Source organism: Athene cunicularia (assembly GCF_003259725.1).
Source record: "Athene cunicularia isolate RWA chromosome 5 unlocalized genomic scaffold, athCun1 chr5_part2, whole genome shotgun sequence".
NCBI lineage: Eukaryota > Metazoa > Chordata > Aves > Strigiformes > Strigidae > Athene > Athene cunicularia.
Window position 1 is genome coordinate 9,295,646 of NW_020799102.1, and position 23,916 is coordinate 9,319,561.

Sequence of the window (23,916 nt, forward strand, 5' to 3'; positions counted from 1 at the left end):
ATCAAAAAGGCACTAGGTAGTAAAACTCAACAAAACACATTGTTTAGCCTTTTAACCCAAAACTATGAAAAGGAAACATGATTTTACTCAAGTAGCTCACTTTTCTGGAAGAAGACAACACTAATTACAAGAATTACAAATTTCTTTGAAAAGGTCTAGGCAGTGCAAATAGAAGACTAAAAAATTTCATTACTTTTGCAAAATCTTAGTAATAGGATTAACTACTGCATTAAGCAAAGGGTGGGGTGTGAATGAAGGATCTTTCCTATTTTATCACAGGATCTCTCTTAATATCCTAAAGTCTGTGTTGATACGTCCATGTGGATTTTGCCTTGGCAGAGATAAGCAGCATGACAGAAACAAGCAGAAGCTATATGCAGAGGAGAGAGGGAAGCTCTGGGACAACCAGTGAAAACTACAGCAAGGCTGTGCAGTCCTAAGATGCCAGGCTGCAACTCCACAAGCAGCTGAAGCAATCTCACATTACCACGGCTCTCATCCCCTGCTCCTTCCTGCTATGACCCAGTTCCTCTCTTCCCAGCTTCCCTCATCTAGGCTAACATGTCTCAGCACCTCCTTTGCATCAGCCCTGGGTGCTCAGTGAATCCTTCCATTCACTAATTCAACAGACCAGACCAGGAGAGAACTGTATCTTTTCTTCCTGATGGGTTAGTGGTTCACGGAGGGGTCTGAAACACTCTGTGAGAGATGAGAAACAAGGCTTTTGTGTCACAATAACTGCCTGAAGGAGCTGATGCTATGTGTAATGATGTAATGATGCAATGATGCAATCAACAGCATGGGTTAACAGAAGTATTGTCACCTGCCTTTTGCCCCTCTGTTTAAGATGAAGGCAGGAAATCATTCAAGAACCTACATGTACAGGAGACAACTTTTCTTACTATTAAAAAGTTACAACATTCTTCAGTTTGCATAATAAGGGAAAAATTATTCATTAGAGGGGACTGCGTATGACCACCTTTGTTTATGAGTTTTGGGAAGAAAAAACAACCACAAGAACATCCAGTATATTTTGCAGGGAAAAATGGCGGTTACAACATTCCTGCTCATGAAGTAAAATTTGTGTTGCGCACAAGCAACTGCAACTTCATTCACTGATAGTTCCACATCCTCTTACAACGGACAAAACACACTCTGAGTGTAATTGAGATGACAGTTTAAAAGGGGATGGTTTCCTGAAAATGCTGAGCATCCCTCCTTGAAAAACTGTCTCCCTTTGTAAGGTCTTGATTTGGACTCCTAAGAAACAGAATTACCCAAAATCTTCAATTGCTTTTGAATTGCCTTTAAAACATTGTGCTTAAAATTATTTTTAATCTTATATTTTTTTAAACTGTGATTTTAAGCAGGCTGAGCCTAATAAAGCTCCTAGACTTTCTTGCCTCCCTACTAGAGTATAAGAAACAAAGGTCTAAGGTGAAAATTCGGAAGTCCCCAGTGGCAGCCAGAAATTTACCTTCTATCCCCAGATGCAGCCACCACAAACCAGGGTTTGCTCCTGCAAAGAAAGCAAGTTTATCATTTACAGACTGCTTTCTCCCCTCAAGTAAACACAAGATCCCTGACTGCAAGACACATTTTGCAGTCACCCTTTTCAGCAGATGACACTGTCTGTCAAATAGCATGAGAGTACGTGAGAAACGAGAGCTAGCTGGCGCCCTGACACACAACCACACACTTGGATTGCTGGACTTGCACACAAACTTATTGTCATTAAAGGAAGCTGCTTCTGAAAAAAACCTCCCTCCTGCCCATCAAAATAGTCTTAAGAGCCTACATCATTAGAAGACGGAATGCGAAGAAGTCTCAGAATAAGTAATAAGCTTAGGGTGGTACACTTTGCCAATAGAGTAGCAGAAGGTCCTGGCACCACAGGGAGCCTTTACCTTTCTCCTTTGCTGTCTGCAAGTTTCCTGCACTCCATCCTTCCCCCTACTGTATTGTAGACAGCCTCCTTTCACAGTGCTGCTCCTTCTGCTCTTTCAAAAACCAAGCTGCATAAAGTCTACTCTCCTAGGCGTTCTCTATTCCTTTTCCTTATACCAGGGATTACCAGTGTGCTTCTTTGCCCTCCTTTTCCTCTTCCACATCCACCATTTGTACTTTTTCCCTGTCTAAGAGATGAGCCACTTAGTGCATCCATATTTTGTACTGCAACAGGCAGGGCTGTGGCTTCAGTGCTGGAAAGGGTTATTGGCTGCCATCACCAGCTCTTTGAACTATAGATAGATGCCTCGAAGCATGTGCTAACCAGATGCGACAGACTCCATGTGTTCTCGGTCCCCACTTCCCTGTTTTGCTTTTCCAAGAGTCTCTGTGAAAATCACTGTCCTTCCATATGCTGATGCTGAGGACACGCTTGAAGAGTTTGGAACCGATAGGCCGTGGGATGCAAAAGCTATCCTACTACATGAAGGAAATGAGAAATGCTTTCAGGTTGAGGATATGAGCTCATTTAGAGACACCAGAAGCACAGAGACCCCAGGTGTTAACTGCAAGATAGTTAGCAGGCCAGGGCGGCAGTTCAAGGGAAGGTTACGTCGTGAATGGTTCCTGTGGAAGACAGTCAGGACACTCCTACTCGCCAGACACCTCTCTTGGCATAATGGTGCAGCTGGGAGTGAAGGGAAGCTGCTACAAGTATACTTGAAATTTCTAATGTACAGGGACCTGTAAAAATAAGACAGTTTTAATGTTAGATCACTTACGTTTTACTAGCTTTTATTTTTTCCTCTATTTTTACTGTAATGTATGTAATTTCATTTATATTTTTTTCCTAACTACACTCTGTAGTCATTTACCCAGGTACCCACTTAGAAGATGTTTTCAAACCTTTAACTCCTTGCCTAGTAAAAATAAGACAGACCTTGGACAGTCTGAAAAAATCCCTGAGTACATCCCTAATAGCAGGAACCTAAAGAAAACAAGTGCCTAAGAATATGCCAGTGTCAAGATAAGTGACTGAAAGCTGGAACAAACAGGAGCTGAAGGACAGATCAAATACCTCTATGACCATACATGGACACTAGAAACCTAAAGTTCACTAAGGGACAGAGTGAGAGAGGCTGTGTGGACCCCTAAGGAGGGGAGAAGACCCTCACTCTTGTTTTTACTACGTATGCTCAGACTATCTAAATGAATTCTAAGAACCCTTTAGCATAAGACTACCTTTTCTAAGATATCTAATGCCTATGTATGCTTTTTGTGTATATTAGAGAGTTTTGTTAGTAGGTGCAGCACTTGGGGTGGAGCGATCCCCAGTGCTGCCCAGCGCTGCGAAAAAGAATCCCTGCTGAACAGTCATACTCAATCCTGACTGTGGACTGAAGCTCTTTGTTTCAGGAGTGTGATACATCTCACAGAATCTCAGAATCATCTGGGTTGGAAAAGCCCTTGCAGCTCCTCCAGTCCAACCATGAACCTCACCCTGACTGTTCCCAACCCCACCAGATGCCTCAGCGCTGGCTCAGCCCGACCCTTCAACCCCTCCAGGGATCCCGGGGACTCCCCCCCTGCCCTGGGCAGCCCATTCCAACGCCCAACAGCCCCTTCTGCACAGAAATCCTTCCTCAGAGCCAGCCTGACCCTGCCCTGGGCAGCTTGAGGCCATTCCCTCGGGGCCTGGCGCTGGGGCCTTGGCTCCAGAGACTCATCCCCCCTCTCTGCCCCCTCCTGGCAGGGAGTTGCAGAGGGCCAGGAGGTCTCCCCTCAGCCTCCTCTTCTCCAGACTGAACCCCCCCAGTTCCCCCAGCCGCTCCCCAGCAGACCTGTGCTCCAGACCCTGCCCCAGCTCCGTTGCCCTTCTCTGGCCACGCTCGAGTCATTCAATGGCCTTTTTGGGGTGAGGGGCCCAATCTCATGTATCACAGCTAAAATTCTGGCACCAGGAATAGAGGACATTTAGGGACATGGAAACATTTAAACAAAGATGACACATTTATCAGGATCTCCCTTTTATGTTGTTGGGTAACATCAAAGCCCAGGAACGTTCATCAAAATTTGAAAGCAGGGCTATTTAGGAAGAATTTTCCTGCTATTGGGTAGCAAAGGAGAAAAAAAAAAATATGGGCAAACACACTGGCAGGACCATCATCTTGGACAGAGAAATGTCTGGCACCAGGCAGGTAAAAGTGATGCTAAGGTGCTCTGCATGTCTTTGTTTCCAGGGCCATGCCAGGTCTAGGACAGGCTCCTGCCCTAATTCTGAGGTATCCCACTGCTGCTTCAGGTAATGACTGCCTGCTCACAGCTCAGAGGGCTGTTTTGACAGCCAGGGACAGAACGTCTCTCTGCTTGTGCCCCAGGAATGCTTACAGACATTGAGGTGCTGTGCCATCTAGGGATTTCTTTGGCTGTTTACAGCTGCTCAGCCTCAACGTAAGGCAGACAAAAGGGACCAAGGATCTGTTCTTGGCAAAGCGTTGCATATACTCAGAATTATTTTACATCAGAGAAGATACCTTGAAAAAACTAACTATAATTCCAGGCTGACTGTTGGTGTTCAGAGAGGATTCTGCTTGCCACCCCTCTACCGCCCAGCAAGGTAGGTATTGGTTAGATAGAGGAAGAGGATGCTGTCTGAAGAATCAAACATCAGAATCTTCCTGGCACGTGATGTTCACGAAGGTGGCCCGACAGCTCGATTCTGGGGAGCTAGTGTTATACTCCACCCTAAATTTGTTTATTTGAAAGGATAAATTTCCATGCTAAAGCACCACACAGTTCTTTGAAGATGAATGCATGATAAGTAAAACAAAGACAGATAAAGCTCACTTTATATTTTTGTGCCTCCTTCAACATAGGAGTAAAACTATTTTCCATGAGATCATGCTGAAGATATTGATAAATAATTTAGCCAGTATTTTAAGAATCAACTCCATGATGGCTCACAAACCATTCCATCACACAAATGTCTGGCCAATATCTAACTGGAGACTGTGCACTAGCTTGGAAAGCTTTTCTTCTGACTGACAAGAAGAGCCAATAAGTATTCTGTAAAAAATTGCAAGTGAAAAATACTTCTGTGCTTGCAGAGCTTCCCAACTGGCAGAACAGTCACCTGGGGATGCTGGGAAATCCAGTTCAAGTCCCACTTGCAACTCTCTGTAAATTCCTTAATTGGCAAATAATATCTGTTCAATTAAAGCTGGTGTATACAACTGATTTCTTCTCTCCTCCCTAGATTTTTCACATACTCTAAGAAAGGCAGTATGTTGCTAAAGAGCACGTTGTGTGCAGCTGTCAGAGAAGCATTTCCAGCTGTGCGTTTATTTTGCTGATCCTGGTTAATTTGGCTAAGACAGGAATTCCTGAGTGGTGAGCTTATTTTCTTTTAATACTACACCTGTATGCAAATACTAGATTCGTGTCCATTCATGTGTTCGCTGCTTTTTGCAGGGATTTTATTTCAAATTCCAAACTCAAGTGTAAGCTCTCCCTGCACAAAAAAAAAATAAATTATTGTTGCTACAAGCATGACAAAGTATTTCTTCTAACAAGAAAATTATTAAAACATTAATAAGGTTTCAAGTGATTCTAAGTCAAGGGATTTTTAGTGAGAGGGAACTTCCCTGTGGTCCCGTATCTTCCTTTCAAAATGGCTAAATGATGCAGATACCCATAATTACAATATTTAGCTGTATTTCACTACTTTCTGCATATGCATACAAATACATTCTTCTCTCAGCTCCAATGAAGAGATTAGCTAGATGTTCAGTCTGTGATAAAGAGAGATCTTCTTGGCTTGTATGAGAAGTGTAGATGAGGGCAATAATTATAACATTTAAGTGGTGGTGGATACATTAGTAAAGATGTCTTTATTCTCATGCTGAAGTCTCCAAGTCACATTAACAGATCTACATGGACAGGTCCCTGCCTTGTCTTGCCACCTCGGGTTCAGCTTCCCACTGACTCATGCCGAGAGTCACAGTACTGACACCTTATTTTTTTAAACCAGTATTAAGGGTTTGATGCAGCAAGTTGCTGGAGACGTCCTAACTATTGCAAACCTCAGAGGACACGTGGGGCACCAGAAACTACACGGGAAGTTTCCTGATCTCCCAGAAATATCCTGTATCATTCATGTAGGAGGAAACAAGCTCAGTTTTAACTATGCGCTGAATTAACATGCAGGTCAGGATAGGAGATATTCTTGCATCAATTTTTGCTTTAAATTTGTTTTAAAGATTTACTTTCCCTCACATAAATATAAAAGTCATATCCCAATATTAATTATTTTTCCTATCTAGCAATTAGGTGCATAAGAAGTAACTACAATCATTACTCAGTGTTGTGTCACTGAACACGCAAAACTCAAGACTGTAATCTATCATTTTCTGTTAGCTAAGCAGCTGTGACCATATGCAAATGAAAAACTGTTTTTTTTTCATATAAAGGCATGCATATGTGCATCTATGCATATACATTTAAAGATTCCTGATGTGACAATTTGAATGTAAAACATCAGATGCCTAAATAGCAGGATAAACGCTAATATAACAACTACAAGCCTTCACTGTAGTAAAGGCATTAGTGTTAGGATAAGAACATGTGAAGGGGAAAGCTCTGAAGCTAAGAGGCTTTGTAATTCTTTCCCTGTTCACAGTATTATGTTTACTACTATCTGCTACCTTGAACAACTGATTTAACTTTTAAACTAGGTGTGCTTTGAGCAGGTCAAACTGGAAGACCTCCAGAGGTCCATTCAAAGCTTTTTAAAAATTCTTATTTTTAAAATTATTATACAATTCTAATGAAGAATTCAGCAGATCCAAATTCAATCAGTTACTTCCCCTCCTTTACTCCACTTAATTTATCAAGATTTTGCACTTGCTTTCTTATCTTTTTTTTTTTTTTTTTTTTTTTTTTCAAATCCATTTAGCTACAACCAAGAGGAAAACTTTATGTGAAGGAAAAAAGGAAATGACCGAGTCATTTCAGCAAGAATCTAATCTGTTGTTCCAGGACCCTCCAGGATTTTCTCCTCCCATGAGGATGAGTGCATACCATATGAAATACACCCTAATCTCCTGAGCAACAAAACAACACCACTTCCAAACACGTGTTCCTAAGTTTAGAAAACATGATTCACTGGAGCAGGATCAATAAACAGCAAAATAAGAATACTTCCTTTCTTCTCTAAAGATCACACACAAACACGATTAGTTTTGATAATGTGACATATCTGGAAGATAATTTGACCTTGTAAAATGAGTTTATTCTGAGAAGTGGAATGCTTTCTGTGGAAGTCAGGAAAAGATCCTTTGCAAAGGGCAGGGAGCAACAGAGGTTAATAGAGCAAAATAAAAATCTGATCCTAGACAGGTGGAGCCCTTAATTTCAGTTCCTCCACACTTAATGAGAAATCTATGCCACAGTCCTCATAAAGTTAAAAAAGAATTGCTATTTATTGCCCATGAATAGCCAGTTTTCAGAACAAAGGGAGAATGGGGAATTAACTCACCCTGCTATTCTACAACATCCGACAACAACATGTAAGCAAACATAAGCATAGGCAGACCAGGGAGCTGGAAATATTAATAGGACAGGTGCAAATGGAAAAGCAAGAACACCTATTCATATAGATGAAGATTAAACAGTTCTACAGAAAATGGACATTGATACTAGAAGTAAGAATAGAAAGAACATCTAATGATACAGACTCTTGCATCAAAAGCTTTTGACCTGTAGCTTGGATTGAAGCACATTCAAATATAAAAGGTTATTACATGACATCACAGCAAGAGAGATGGCAGCAAACAGAAACTACAGAAGATGTCATTAACATAACGAGGATATGGAATCACACGGGATTTTAAAGCCAACATTATGCTGAAAGGAGGCTACAGAAGACCACAAACCCTGTAGTGAGCAAGCATAGCATTTAAGTGAGGTGAGGATCTGCTATGGAGAGGAAGAGAACAGGCAAAGGACCAATGTGCTTTGACCACCAAGGTCTTATGTGCTATGGGATCCAAGAGGTAAAAAGGAAAGCAAAGAAAATTAAAAAAAAAAAAAGAAAAGAAGAATCAGTTCAAGCCAAATTTTTCTCTCTTTGGAGGAAAACAATCTGACAACTGGAAAAAAATTTAAGGAATGCAAGTATCACACCTTTTAGAGAGTCCTAAATAATGGGGACTGCTAATGTTTTTAGTACTAAATAGACTGTCATCCACCTAGAAAAAGGACAAAATAAGTAAAATGTGCTGGTAGAGACGAGGCCACAGGCTGAAATTCAAGGCACCCAGTCTTGACAGATTCTGCACAGCCAGACCTCCCAGCCTCCCCGCACTCAAACTGAACTGATGCAAGACAGAACACTGCAAGGGTGAGCAGCAAAGCTGAGTGTATATCTCAGAACAAAAATCTTCCTCAGGAACCTCCATCAGGTGTCCAGAAATCTGCCTATGCGACACTGCAGAACTGGAGCCTATGTTCTTGTTTGAATGTAAAATAATTTTACTTTAATGAGCATGTATTCAAGAATCTATTAGTTTCCTTCTCAGAGCACTTCAGCGAATAAAATCAATAATTCCTAAAATATTCACAACTAAAAGACAATCAAGAAGATATTGCAAGTGTATTGATTTAAGCAAAATAACCCTTCAAACCATTTGGTTATCAATGACATGTGGTTCCTTAAAATATATGCATGTGAAAACTTGTTTTGGATTAAATCTTTGAACAGTGTCTCTACATTTGCAAATCCAAAGGAAGTAAATTTATGGAAGCAGCGGTTTCCATTTGATCAACATAAAGGTCATAGAATAGATAGATTGGATGTGTTATTAAAACAAGCTATAAACATTGTAAATGTTTCCTTGACAATGTCATATAATTTTTCCTCTGAGCAGGAAGTATTCCAGCTATGCCAACACAAATGTCAGGTTCCAGGGCCAGAAAATAGCTGTGTCCAGAAAAATGAACAGGACAGTATGCATCTATTTAAAAGTCTTTGAAATGGAATTCCTTACAAATGTTAATACACACAATGGAATTCCTTACAAATGTTAATAAACACAATCTTAACTGGCAAGACTCGATTAAGTTCAAGAGGGTACATATGCATAATAAAGGGTTTCTTCACATTTTTAAATAGAATTCTATTTAAGAATTGTGGGGGAATTTAACTTCTGATCTGGATTTCCAAAAATATTACAAAATAATAAACTTCAACTCATAGCATGTGGGTAACGTTGCCTTACATATACTTTTCTGCTTACAACTTACTGTGAACTAAAAGCAGCAGAGCTCTAGACAGCAAAGAATTTCAGGCCAACGAAAGAACTTCCTAAGGGTTTAATTCAGAGTTTATTGAAGTCAGAGGGCAGCTGTTTTGGTTGCTCTAATGGGCTTTGGTTCATGCCCTAAGAAAACAGGGTAATCTGAGAGCTTCCCGTTGGATTTATACAGGGTATTGTAGGCCACAAATACATTAGACTGGTCAAAATTTATGCCAGATTTAAAAAAAAGACCAAGAAGTTGTCAGAGGTTCACATGAGCCAAAAGAAAGTTAATGGCATAGATCACAAGATCATATATCAAGTTTTCTGCAGAGAGCTTAAAACATACTCTGCAGAAAGTGATTTTTACATCTCCAAACATTTTATAAACACTAAGAGACTTAGCTACTAAGGGAAGAGTAGTTCTGAGAACAACTTGCTGTCTAATCTACAGTGCACAGTCAAAACTGTGACTGGTAGGTAGTTAGGAGTGGTGTAAGCCTGCAGGTAGAACATGCCCCTGCAGCAGGTAGTGTCTCTGCACTGGTGCAGCGCCTGCACAGGGGATTACTGACACCGCCACCACCACCCTGCTGCTGGGAGCATCTGAACTGTCACCAAAAAGGGATAAAAGAACTTATCGACACAATGTGATGTAGAAAGCAGACACTCCTTTATTAACGGCTGGGTGTGCAGGGGAATCATCTCACCAACAGCACACACCTAACTTGTATAACACGCTGATTATACAGAATACCATAATACATATTAATCAAGTGCTCATGCCTAAACATGTTAATTCCTGGAAATAATTTTAATATCCACTCCTCTTTCTGGTTATGTGCACTGATGTCCTGAAATGAGTCTGGGCTGTAATAAGAGTCGGGGGTCCATGTGTCGGTGGTTGCCATCTCCCCCTGTCAGAATTACCTTTTACCTAGTTTCTCATAACTTGGCAGACATAGGCAGGTTGTTACAGTTCATTTTCTCCAATTTCTATTAATCTTACCCAATCTTCTATCTTTTGACATGCAAAACAATAAAGTATTATTTCAAGATTAATAATTATTGAACTATGTGGCCCATGTGGTCTTGGTCTGAGATTTTACAGATGAGCCCATAGCAGCATAGCTGGTTACATGGTTACACAGTGTTCCATAGTTACTTAAAACAATACACAACTATTCTCTGAGTTTTATAAAACTAATATTCTTATAAAATTCTATTTGATTATTTAATCATGATATTTCTCATCATAAGGTCCAAAATCATCCACTTAATAACAAACCAATGGCAATCTGTAACAGAACCACAGCCTTGGCCTCATCTGTCTTTCACTAGTTTCTATCCAGGTCTGCAACACAGAAAGCTGCAGCTTCTCCCCTTAACTCCTGCTCTCAGCTCTCCCTTTAATAGGGGTGAGGTTATTTTCTCAGCTCCTAGACATCCCAAAGGATTTCACCTTTAATTCTTCCTGAGCAAACACAGCACAATATGCAACCAAGTATTCCTTCACGAATATTTCACAAAGAATTCCTTCACAAGATTTCAGCATGTTACTCTTTCAACAGGCTGCATGCCAAAATAATTTCCCCCAGTGAAAAAGGAACATGCCTTTCAAAAGTGCTTTGAAATTTCACACACTTTGATATGTATAGAAAGTACTTTTAGCAATTGCAGAATATTTTAATTGGCTTCTTTGCAGGACAGAGGATTTCACTAATTCAGAAGAAAAGTTGTGCTTTAAAGTTATATTTCCAATCTCTAGAACAAGGTTAATGTAAAAAGCTTTATCTAATTCTAAGATTCAAGGTACTTCAGATGGCATTAATGAGATCCGTTAAATTATAATTATGCTACCCATACTTTTCTTCACGCTGCTTCAAGAAACCCAGCAATGAAGACAGCAGCATTCATGCTGGGAATATTTTTAATATGAAACAAGGTGAAAGGAGGACAAACATTTGATAAATTTCCATAAGACAGAATCTACTTTCCGCAGAAGTCTGTCAGATATGCAACAATTTGTAATCATCACAAGAGCAGATGGAAGGTTAAGTTAATACAGCTCTGTATATGCCAGTTTGCCTCTTCTACTTCATTAAAAAGTTGGATATCTACTCACCAGTTTCCTGGGGGAAGGTATTCATCCATAAGTAGCTCTCCATCATCTTTAATCAGTGGACTGGGATTTAGGTTGCCTCGCCAACTCAAATCAGTCACCCGGACTGCAGCTGAGGCTGGATGAGAATCTCTGCCAGGATTCCACTTCAGGTCCATCTCAATATGCTTTGAACAAAAGGATAACAAGCGGTCTCATTTTTCCCCCGCATTTATTACTTTCCTTTCAGCAAAATCTATTTTGACTCCCATTGCAAGTCAGCAAGTGCCTATGGAGATACAGGTTTCTTTAATCAGAAAGAACTCAAAGCAATGCATCACATAACATATATTCTTCCTTTTCTTCACCCTCAAGAGTTATCCTAGTCCCACATCTCATTCAGCTTTGAGTATAGGCTTTTACAGCAAATTATTGTTCGCAGTTGTACAAAAAGTCAGGCATACCTGTGGCCCTGTACAAAGGAGGTAGTCAAGAACAAACAACTCAGGACACCAGTCTTTTCCAGTCCTCTCACTACTCACTCTCCCTTCTCCAATGGCAATGAACTTCCCATCCACACAGGCCTCCTACCTACCCATTCCCTCTTGAGAAATGCAAACAGCACTCAGCAAAACTCTGCCAGGCTCCAGGTTGCAAGTGCCAGCACGGAGACACATCGCCACTTCAGTGGTGTGAGCTCTGCCTGTAGGCAGCACAGGCAGCAGCAGTCTGTATCTGCTGTCCTAAATTAAATGTACCTGCCCTGTTACTGACTGTCCTCTGGGTCAGGCAGGCCATGGCTACTGACTTCTAGTTCTGAAGAGAGTCTTGGAGAAAATAAAATTAAGATACAATTTAAACAAAACTGTGTATGCTTCAAGTGAAGAATGAAATCCAAAGTTTGAAGATGAAGCACTTCAAAAGTGTTCATTCTTCAATTCCCAAAGTTATTCCTTTTGCAGAAATATTAACAATTAACTGTGAAATATGAGAATAAGCATATGTACACCCGTAAGAGTCCAAAAGCAATCAGCTGTACCCGAATGGTACAAGCATTACTGTGATTTATACAGCTATTTACTACTACTTGGCAGCAAGGAAGTATCACAGCTGGAAATGTTGCTGTAACAACAAAAGGCTAGACTAGAGAAAAGCCTTCTCGCTCTGCTGAAGGGACACCTGCAGTTTTCCTCTGTTCTCCACTGTGAAGCAATACTTATTCTTAGTGCTGGAAAAGTAATTAAATAATCAAGCTAATCATAACTGGCTGACGAGAGTTCAGTGGTGGCCAAGATCGGAGAATTACCACCTTCCTTCCCCCTCATACTAACCAACAGTAAACACAGGAATGATTTCTGTTCGGAAAAAAGTTCTGGCTGCTCAGCTAGTCATCTCCACTCAGGAGAACTGACTGGTTAGTAGCCGAGAGAGGTTTACACCAAAGAGACTTCTTGCTCTGACTACTCATGTCCAGTCAAAAGTCTTAATCGCTGCAGCAGCAAAGGAAACTCAGAAGACTCAGTACTGTCAGAAAAAATAGCAGCCCTTATCTGAAGAACAGTAACAACAAAAAAATTAATGATCCACAAGACCTCTTCCCGAAGGATTTCCTAGCATTAGGAAGAGAGGAACCAAAACCTCACACTCCTAAACACCCCTTCCATACGCTCATCAGGGGAGAGGCAACCCATAGAAAGCAAAAACTGTTTTCCCCAGATCAGTGCACTTACCTGGCAAGCATTCCTAGAGGAGAAGCTGACTTCTCAAATGTGCTACATCTGAGCTACAGCAATGTTCAAGGCTTAAAAAACATATTCAAGAACAAACTCTTCAGAGATACATTACTCCTTTAAATCTCTCTTAATGGCTTATAAAAGAAATGCCATAAAGTGATTTGAGCAGTGACATTTGCAGCTTCTAAAGCCTCATCATGCCTATAGGAGTGTAATGACAATTTTCATACTTCTGCCCATTAGGAGGGAAAAGGGATCTCAAAACCACTGTGAGTCTTAGTTTTTGGAAAAAAAATTACAACCCATAAATTTCTGCTTCTTTTCCCAAAGAATTCTAGAATTTCTCAAGGTTTTTGTCCCTCTACTTTCTTTAGAGCAGATCAGTATGATTTAGTCAGTACACTGAGTTGCAACAGGCCAAGGAAATTCAAGACTCTTATGTGATATGAAGGTCTTCTGGGGTTGTCTTTATCTTCCCAAGAAGGAATTATTTTGGTCAATAACTGAGTTGGATTAGAATATTTGCCATATAAAATCTGGACTATTTTGACAATTGCACAAGACTTGTGTCATATTGTGTGGTGGTTCTTTCTAATTCAAGTGCGGATCATTATTATCTAGAGATAATCCCGTATGTTATCAGAGCCAAGTGGAGCAACAGTCAGAAATCACTGACGTAACGTGTGAGTGCAGAACATAAGGAGATAATAGCAGGACTGAGTAGATTCGGGCCATAAAGAGTTAATGCACTTACATAAAACAAATTATTGTTCTTGTTTCTTTGGTCCATCACTATTACATTTCAGAATGTCCTCCAACCTTTGAAATATGTGTTGATACGGCACTTATTTAAGGTTTGACAGGGAGATCAATTTGTGGCTTAATACCCAAAGTAACACTTCCATTTTATACTTCCCTCTATTGATCTGCTGTTTGTAATTATTGTAACATTGGATTAGTGAGGAGAAAAGCATTTTCATCACAAATTGTCTGGGATCAAATTAGTTATTATCAGCAAACAAACCTATTTTTTTTAAATGCTTCCATCATTTCAAAACTTTCTCCAGAGAAGAAAGAATCTTCTTCTGAGCATGGATCAAAATAACATCCTCCAAATGAGGAGGCCAAGAGTGCAGGAATCCTAGTGGTGAGGTACCAGTCTTACAGAAAAATCCATAAACCTCCAAAATCTCCAGCACTGTGTAGGAGCGAGAAATTGGCCCGGCACAACACTTGTCCCCCTACAGATACAGGGGTCAGATTGCTCATTTTCATCAGCCCCATCTGACTTTGAGACACTCCAGTAAAGCCATCTCACCCACTCATATAAAATGCTAAAAAGCAAATGAGAAATCTATGGCTCTGTGAAATGTGCAGGATGAGCAACCACCGACCCAGACCAGTGTTAGCCTCAGTGGGACTGGGAAGTCATTAAAGAGGTCTGAAAGTCATGCACCTGAAGATTTACTCCACAGATAAGGTGGGTGCATTGTTTATATGTTGATCTATATGCTGAATGGTAACGCAGATCATTCTTACAAGATTTTATGGGACCAACAGGGATGGAGGCTAACTACACCTAACACAAACCTTCAGTTACTTCAGTGGGAGAGCAAAGCAACCCCAGTAAAGAGATGAATGACAGGGAAAGAGAAAATGGCTGGAAAAAAAATGAGGGTTTGTCCTGCATGTGAACATTTTGAAGAATAAAAGAATGAAAGAAATCAGTGAACTAGTTTTCGTAGGATTTACATCATAGATCTTGACTTAGCAGGCTCTTATACATGTGGATAAATAGAAGCAGATAATCAGTGAGTGCAGGAGAAATCAATGACCAGAACAGTGAGATGGAAGATCATCTTGAATTCTACAAAGAGTTAATCCGCCAACTTTCCCCACTGCTCCTGCTCTCCTTCCCAAAGTGAGCGTGACGGTAAGCTGTTCAATTCAGAGACATGTTGTGGAAGAGCATTAAAAACTGCATGATGTTTTCAACATATATAGAGTAATACAACTAATAAAGATAATTATGAAAATTAAATGATCCTTGGAACAACATATTATTCCTGAAGAATACTGTAATTTGCTAGAAAGAAATCGGCAGAGGGTAGATATTTGATGTTCTTAGGGTCTGACAAACTGGTAAAACTCCAAGATTTTACTTTCCTGCAACTAGATTTATCAAAGAGTCAATGATAAGACAGTGTATTCTTCATTAAATATATATTAATATGCATTTTAAATTCAGCAGTTGCCAGGAATGTTTGACTCCATATTAATTATGGCTTCTTAAGTCTGGGAAGACCCTCTGAATTGTGTTACTAGGCATGAAAATTTCTAATGCAGCCTTCAAGACAGTACCTAAAGAGCTTGTCCAAGCAATTAGGTTACTGTTTAAAAATAAAAAACCTCAAACAAAGTAATCAGTTCAGATTTACTCTAGGAAAGATATATACCTTTATATATTAACATCCCATGCAAAAATGCATCTCTACACCCTCGGGACAGCTTCTCAAACAGTATCTTCTCCTGCTCTGTGGCTACCTGTGCCTTCAAAACGCAGATAGGGCAGAGTGCCATTTCAGGTAGGGGACTGCAGTCTGTATGCCCTTATCTTTATGTCACCAGCCTAAAAAATCTCTAGAAAGAAACATTTGAGAACCATTGTGCTATCTATCCCTTCATGATAGGAAGCTTGCACTGCAGACTTTCATTTCTCCTGCCCTGCATAATGGAATTTTTATTTGTTTAATCCAGAATCACAAACTACCGTATACAGCCCATACTGTTACTACTGCCACAGAATGAAAACAAAGAATTCTGCATTTACTAAGGATTTGACAAAAGGTTTGGTTTATAAGTCCCAAGGGAACTATGAGTGCCCTTTTAAGTGTAATTTTGTGCAAGTGCACTACAGATAACCTCTTCTGGAAAATAACTGTTTGGGCAGCTGGAATTTACTATGATGTCATCAGGAAACTACTGTTACAATAATCCACCCTAATGGCAAAAACACTTCCTGCTACATTTATGCAATATAAAGCATCCTGCAACACATCAGCTTGTTTTAGCAGGTGCAACTTCTAAAAAGTTGAAAAATAAAACATTTGACCTGATATTAATGCGGATCTTTCTTTTCCATATATAACTAAATGATCCTGCTTTAATCTTTTGCTTTTACTAAGAGGAAGGAAGTAACGACTACTTCGGTAATGCTACTTTAATATCTAAGGATCTTGTAAACACTATAAAGAGCATTCATAAATATTGCACTTGTGTGCCCCACTAAAGAAAAAAAGCTTGTATGAGAATGCTGAAATACCAACATATCAATATCCCGAAATACCCAGATATCAATATCCCATTTAACATAATTAAAAATTCACTGACTGCCATGACATTGAATGACTTGAATGCTTACAATGATGGTTTTGTTCAATTGGTTCAGCCAGTTTGAGGCCTTGGTTCAAGCACCCAAATTTGCACATAAAGCAGGTGTACCAATTTTCCTCATTGTTTACCTTCCTTATTTATGGTTTTACAATCTGTAAGAGTGCCTGACAGTCCTTTGGTATTATATGTAAATCCTGCTCTATGGTTGCCATGACCATGGTAGGTAAGCTTCAGGATCTATGTCCCTCCCCAGTCCTTGGGGAAAGTTCTTGGATGCTTCATGGACTTTGTATTACCCCCGTGCACAGAGCTGAGTTCAGACTGTGCTGTCGTCCAAAGCAACAGTAATCCCAGAGACAAAAATGCATGCTACAAACCTAGACCAGGTTTGAGCCAACACCTTGGAGATAAAAGGTGTTTCATATTCTTAAAAAACATAAGAATAATAAAATGTAATAAATAACAAGGCAACACGTTTAGATGCCACCCATTTCTCCCTTATATATCTGTAAATTGCATGTATTAAAGAAGCAGGATATATAATACTTTCCCAGACCCCGCTGAGGAGGTTGTAAGGTGATAAGAAATTTTTTATCACATGTGCTGGAAATGCCTTTAAACTAAATCATTCTGGAGCTAGCTTGTCAATTTGTTGTCCTCATATCAGAATAAAAAGCAGATCGCTCTCTATTATACGTGCTATTACATGTCAAAGAAACAATAAACCAAGGTCCAATAAATTATTTTTGGTTTTTTTCAGAGTCCTGTGGTAGGAGGGGATCAGCAGCAATTTCTGTCTGGCTACAAACATTCGCGGATACTCTCTGCAGCACAAGTCTGCAGACAGTGGCTACAAATGAGCATGGATTATCTAAATCCTTAGCTGGAACTGCAAGATGCTACAGATATTTTTTTTTTTTTTTTTTTTTAACTTCTAGAGGCTTTTCTGCTGTCTGTCCACACTCCTCCCCACAACCAGCCTAAGAAAAGTAAAGCAGGGGGTATGTGGGGGTAGCTGGTGGACAACAGGGGTTATGGAAAAACAGGAGCTCCAAGGTGCCTATGCCTTCACTGCTAGAAGGTTGCCAAGTCATCTTATGATCATTCAGTTAGTGGAGGAGATAAGAGTAAGTCCCTCACCATTTTAACTTCAGCAAGGTAGCCAGGGTTCAGGAAGCTGCATTTGGCTCTTCATGGCCACAAATTTTTAATCCAACAGTGTCCAGATGTTAAAAAAGGGAGAAACAAGGCTACTCTATTTAAAATCCTCCTGTCCTTAGCTAGGGGATAGCTAATGCTGAGGTACATGGGAACCAACATTTCTGTGCTTGTCACACACACAGAACTTGCCTTAAATGTAGGTGTCACTGGAGCAGAAGACTGAGGAAAATAATTGGTTTAGGCAATTCTAACACTACAGTTTCCTCTTTGTTAAAATAAAAAGTATTCAACTATAATGTTATTCTTTCTAACTATTCCCAAGGTACAGATACTAATTTAAAGCACAGCACCAGCTTAATGAAGTCTTTTGTCAGGAAATGCTTAATATCCTTCCATTTGGGCCTTACCTAACAATATCCTACTCTTATTTCAGAGGACAGAATGGACAGGTAAGTGCATCCTGCCAGGCTGAATTAGGATTTGATTTCATGTTAATACTTTACAGGTTATCTTAATACCTACTGGATATTCTGTTAACCTTCAAAGGACAATAACCCAAACAATTATTTTTTTCTAAGACACCAACCAGGTCATTCATTTACCTTCCTTGCATTCTAAAGGCCTAATTCAGCAATTACTTGGACATACTGAGGAAGGACAAACAAGGCAAGGTTTGTAGAGTCAGCATCTTTTTAAGATCAACAGATATAGTTAGGAAAACAAGACAAGTTTTAGGGCCTTCAAACCCCTCTTCGTGTCATGGGCACTTACCCATACTCCCCAAGCTCAGAGAAGCAGCCTAACTCAGTGCCAGTTCAACCCTGAAATCATTCATGTGAACAACTTTGCACAGAGCAGGGGGAAGACCCAAGGAAAAAGTTCATCATCTGGCTAATCCAAGATAAAAGCATCCACTGGTATCAGTTACAGCATAAGCAAAAGCATTCCCACCACCCTGCCCCAAACGTGTATTGTTTCCTCGGAACACCTCTGCAAGACGTGGTCTACAATCAGGTTGAACACTTCTCTGCTCTTCATCAGCCATGTTACATAAAGTCCCACAGGTCAAGGCTCACACTGAAGTAAAAGTTGCCCCAGTTGTTTCTTTTTAGCTTCCGATTTGACTGAGAAGACTTGAAAATATGAATCCCAGCACATAATTTCTGAGCTGCTGGAGCGGGGCTGAAGAAAGGCAGGCAGACAGCCCCAGTGCCCAAGTACTGCACATCCTACAACCACTCCCTATGCAAGTCTGAGCGTGTTAAAAGAAAAGTTACCTTCAGGGAGCTCTCTACTTATGATATATATTTAACATCTGGAAAAATGAAAGATATTGTCTCATCACATAGCCTGCAATATATTTATTTAGAAAGTAAGAAGGAGCATGATGAAATCATATTTTAGGGGGGAATTGAAAAAAAAAAATAATTTGAGTGGCTCTGAGATAACTTATCATGCAACCAACAATTTCCCTGAGTTAGTGCTGGTGGATCAGGCCTTTGGTCATATTCTGTTATCAGTGTAAAGGTACCTTCTCACGGAATAAAGCTTTTGTAAGTGAATAAACTAACTTGTCAATGATTTGCATAGAATATACCATATTCCACTGATGGCCGTACTGCACAAAAAGTTTGAGATTAATCTTCTGTAAGTGATGACGGACAAAGAATAAGCTAATACATCCCACAGAGTCAATCAACATTTCACCTACTTCTAAAAAATATTATGTGCAAGGCAGTGTCAACCATTGCAAAGATGGGATAATACAAAAGAAGTTCCTTCTCTCACTGCAAACTTAGTTTTGCTTTAGTGCTGTATTAATTATCCTTTCCTGTCACATGCAAAACCTTCTCACCCTGCACAAATACTGCTTTTAACCTAGCTTAGCTGTCTTTGTCTGGGGCTTAAGGCAAGAGGCTTTTGCATCACTTGATGCTCTCCTACCTCATTATGAAGAAGCTGGGTAAGTCACCTGTATACTGGTCTCTTCTCCAGCACCTTCCCCAATTTCTCCTACATGCCCAAAGGTCTTGCAGACTCTCTCTATTCATTGGGATAGTAACATTGCAGTGCAGCTCAGTTTTCTGGGACACAAAAAGATGCAGTGTCTTCCTGCACAAGCAAGTGCAGTTTCAGATCAAGCTTACAACAGTGCTGCTCATTCACAGGCTATTCTAAACCATGGATCAGGACTAAGCCACCGTCCAAAGCTGCAGAGTAAAAAAACCCTCTGCTTTTGGTCTTCAAAGCATTTTTAGTATCCACCACTTAGAACCATTTCCAGATTCCAGCTCAGAAAAGGACAATAAAAAAACTTCCCCCCCCCCCCCGCTACTGTTCCATTGCATTTGTGAGCCTTTTGAAATCCAAACTTCTGTGCAGGATGAAAATGCATCATATATGGCATTTCTAAGTGCTCTGCTGTCCCCAAAAAATTTTCAGTCCATTTTATTAGGTGATTAAGCTTATTGAAGCAAGAGATTCCAGAGCCCAAGAGCCATTGGAAGAGTTCTTTTCAATGCTGGGATGTTTCTGATTTCCAATGTGTTGCTCATATGGGATACATTGTGTAAAAAGAGATGAATTCTAGCAGAACTCATAGGAAAATACCAAACAGTGAAAGATAGGGCAAGAACTGATTTAGTAACGAACACTCCCAAAATTTTAGCAAAGGCAAAAAACTAACAGTGGAAAAGGACTTTGCAAAAACAATTTAGGCTACTAATGAGGTTGCATTATAACTGTCCTTCTGGGTCAAGGCAGATGTCCAGCTAGCTACTGTAGTCAGAAACAGATGCATAAAAACCAGTATCAGAAGCAGAGATAGTCCAAAGCCATCCTTCCCTGACATACTCTTTTAATTTCTGGCACTCAGCTGCTCAGTAACTTCCCAAGCCAAAAGGTGTGTTGTGTTCAACAGCTGAGGAGATATGTAGGGAAGCAATTACTTGTCATGCCTTGAGACATGACAAATAGTCATCCAACGACTCAAGAAACCACAGGAATTTTATCAGGAAGCAGTTTTTGAAAAAGAGAAACGGCACTTCTGCAGCCTATTTAAATTGTGGAAAACACTAGCATAGGTTGTTGTGGAGGCTAAAATTATAAGTGAGGTCAAAAGCAGTTAGATAGAATTATAGAGGATTCATCCATCTGACCATACCATTCATTAATTTATAGCTTTCTTTTGCATCATCTCCTTTCTCATCTCCTCTTCTAGCTGAAAAACCTCATTTATTTTGTCTGTTTTCCATTTCTCATCCTTGTTGTATTTCACAGAAGCAATTTCAGTTCTGCCATTTACCCTCCAGGATGATCAGAACTGCACATGAGATTCAAGATATGCCACAGAGACAGTACATGAATTTACGCTGTTTTCAATTCCTCTTCTTAGAGGTTTTAACACCATTTGTCTTTTTGACTAGCTGCAAGATATTTTCAGAGAACTACCACAGTACCTTAATGCTCTTTCCCAAGTACCAATAATTTACTTAAAGCTCTTCATTCTAGATACGTTTCTTTCTCTCACATGCCTCACTGAACTTGGGTGGATACTCTATTAAAATCAATCAATAACATACTCAAGCACTACTTACGCTAGTAACATTAAAAAAAAAAAAAAAAAAAAAAAAAAAAAAAAAAAAAAAAAAAAAGAGAAACCAAAGTAATGTTAGAACTCCACTCTAAAAAAAATAAAAGGATGCAAAAAATGTAAGATAAACAGCCACTGTTTGAATGCTGTGCTTCAAATACTCTTCCCTTATGTGAGACACTACAACCAAAGGAACGAGTGCTTTCTAATTATTTTTTTTTTTTTAATATCAGATAATGCTTCTTTGAACTGGACAGGGTCCACAGTCTTTTCCTTTTAATACAGATACATTAGCCTTTATTACATCTGCCACGGCAAATCTAGTCTTCTGATTTGTATTATAGCAAGTACTTGTGCCCTTACTGATATAAAATAGGCTTTGCTCCAAATACTTTTTCAAGCCAACACATGAATCTACAGAAGGTATAAAAACACTAACCATTTTTCTAGCAAATTTAAATTATGCAGATGTACCTAAATTAATTTCTGTGAAAAGCTCTTGAATTTTCTGATTTAAAAAATAACCTCTTCATAATTCCTCTTGAATAATTATTAAGCCATTCCCATTAGTGACAAATGTAGCAATCCCAAATTTATGGTATGTTACATAATGTTACCATTTTGCAGCACTAAATTTTATACTACTTCAAACTTAGAGAACGAATGTGTTTTCTTTAACCATGTCCCCTAAGGAGCTTCATTTAGATAAGCATATGCAACACCATCATAATAAATAATAATATCACTCCAGCCCAGTGCTAAACTCACATCCGGTCTCACACTGAATCTGAATCCTGCTTTTATAAAGGACCAGATCCCTCGAGTTGTGCAAGAACAAGGCTGATGGCATCCCAGGCCACGGGCAGAGCCTGTTCTCTCTTCCACTGATGGTAGTGCATGATTAAGCTAAGGAACTGAACTGCCCACAGGTGGATGTATCCACATATCAATCTCTTGAGATGTCAGACCTATAGGAGTGTAGCAATTGTCAGTGCTAAAGCCAAGAGAAAGAACACAAAAGCCAGAAACACACACCCCCACCAAAACCTGTTAATGACAGCAACTCTGAGATCTGACATGCCTGAATGCTGCATATTAAATCAAAGTTCTTTTAGGCAAATTTGAATCAGACAACACAAAGCAGAGAAGTAAAATTAAATGGGAGGGTAATTTAAAGAAAAATTCTGAAATACTTTCTGTCATTTGGACACTCAAAATTATTTTACCTTTTCTTTCAATGCAACTGCTGTTCTGCATCTTTTGTTTCCCATCCCTCTCCTACAGACTTTCATTTACTAGTCACTGCCGTTCATGTCTATTTATCTTGGAAGACACAGGTGCTCACAGTGCTGATTCTGATTTGATTGCTCCATATCCTGCTAAAACAACAGTAAGAACACAATCTTCAAGAGGAAAAAAAAAACCAAACCAAATGCAAAGACTCCGTGCATTCCACAATTAATAATGAAAAATAACTATCCGCTGTAGCAGCAGAAGCCCATGCTCAATAGGTCTTAAAAGTGTAACAGGACATAAAGCAGTACAGCCTAAAAGAGCTTAATGAAAGTGTAACTGAAAACATTTTCCCAAGGAGATCATGAGAAGGTGAAAGAATTGATACAGAAGAACCTGCATACTTGCAAAAAAAAAAAGTTATTTACTGAACAACTATTTACTTAAAGAACAGGTATTTCCTAGGCTGTAAGAGTAAGTTGAATCTGTGGTAGAGAACACATTGCCATCAGGGTAAAAAGCTGAAGCCAACATTTAATACATTTTCACTGTATCACACAAAATTAGAAAATTTTGACTTCTAAAAGCAGTCAGAACAGAAAATAATAGGTGAGCAGGAATATTTAAGTCAGGGAACAATGACTACACAAGATGTGTGCAGAGCCAGGAGAGCACAGGCTTCAAGCCAGGCCAAAGGAGACCTGAAGGTATCCAATTAACTAATTACTGTCTGCTAAAACAGTATTGTGAGTGTCTGGCTGATAGTGGGTTCATCCCCAAACCGTTCTCCGTACCACAGAGGGGCCATACCTGAGCCCTTTCTGCAGGGAGCTGAACAAAGCTTAAAGCCCGTACAAGCAGCATTGTCAAGTGTCTTCTGCCATTCAAGAGAAGCGGAGGAGTTGCTGCGGAAGAGCCATGTTCTTGTGACGTAAAATACCCAGGGGTGCTTCTAGAGGTTGCAAATGCCTGGGACTATTTATTCATCAGCATATTTCTCCTCAAAGCTCTACCAAAGCACCAAATTTAAATACGCTGTCAAACGTACCTGGTTCATTGTCCACGTCGACATAAACGGAGGCCTTCAGGCGCTTGCCATCTCTGTATAGGCCTTTCTACAGCAACACACACTCCTGGGGGCTTCAAGCCCTGGGACGCATTAGCCACGTACCAGCCCAGAGACCATACAGGCCTTTCCTAAGGGCCCTTAAACGCACGCGTACAACTCCTGGGTACCACAGGGAAAATCACCCCTCACGCCAGTCCCCGCGCCCACCACACACACAAAAGCACCTGCAGGCTGCCGCCCCCACTCGCTCTCCCCTCCCTCCTGCTGGCGGCGGGGGGAGGCCGGCTCCTACCTGTGTGCCGGGCCGGGGGCGCGGGGCTGCGCGGAGACCGCCCGTTGCCCGGCAACCACCGCCGCGCCCGCCCGCGGCCTCGCCACCTGACCCGGGACAG

General features: G+C 40.2%; 1 protein-coding gene across 5 annotated transcripts in view; it reads right to left on the minus strand.

The window, feature by feature from the left end:
- Positions 1-23,798, minus strand: part of LRRC56 (leucine rich repeat containing 56) — a 66,256-nt gene extending 42,458 nt beyond the window's left edge. For 2 of the 5 annotated variants that reach the window (XM_026850641.1, XM_026850640.1), the window contains exons 1-3: positions 23,504-23,797; positions 22,449-22,601; positions 11,368-11,531 (exon numbers count right to left, since the gene is read on the minus strand). In XM_026850641.1, the coding sequence (XP_026706442.1) occupies positions 11,368-11,413 (46 nt within the window). In that variant the 5' untranslated portion in view covers positions 11,414-11,531; positions 22,449-22,601; positions 23,504-23,797. Of the gene's footprint in view, positions 1-2,272; positions 2,428-7,880; positions 7,985-11,367; positions 11,532-22,448; positions 22,602-23,503 lie in introns of all 5 variants that reach the window. The other 3 variants (XM_026850645.1, XM_026850643.1, XM_026850642.1) reach the window with 3 other exon arrangements.
- Positions 23,799-23,916: the final 118 nt, after the last annotated feature.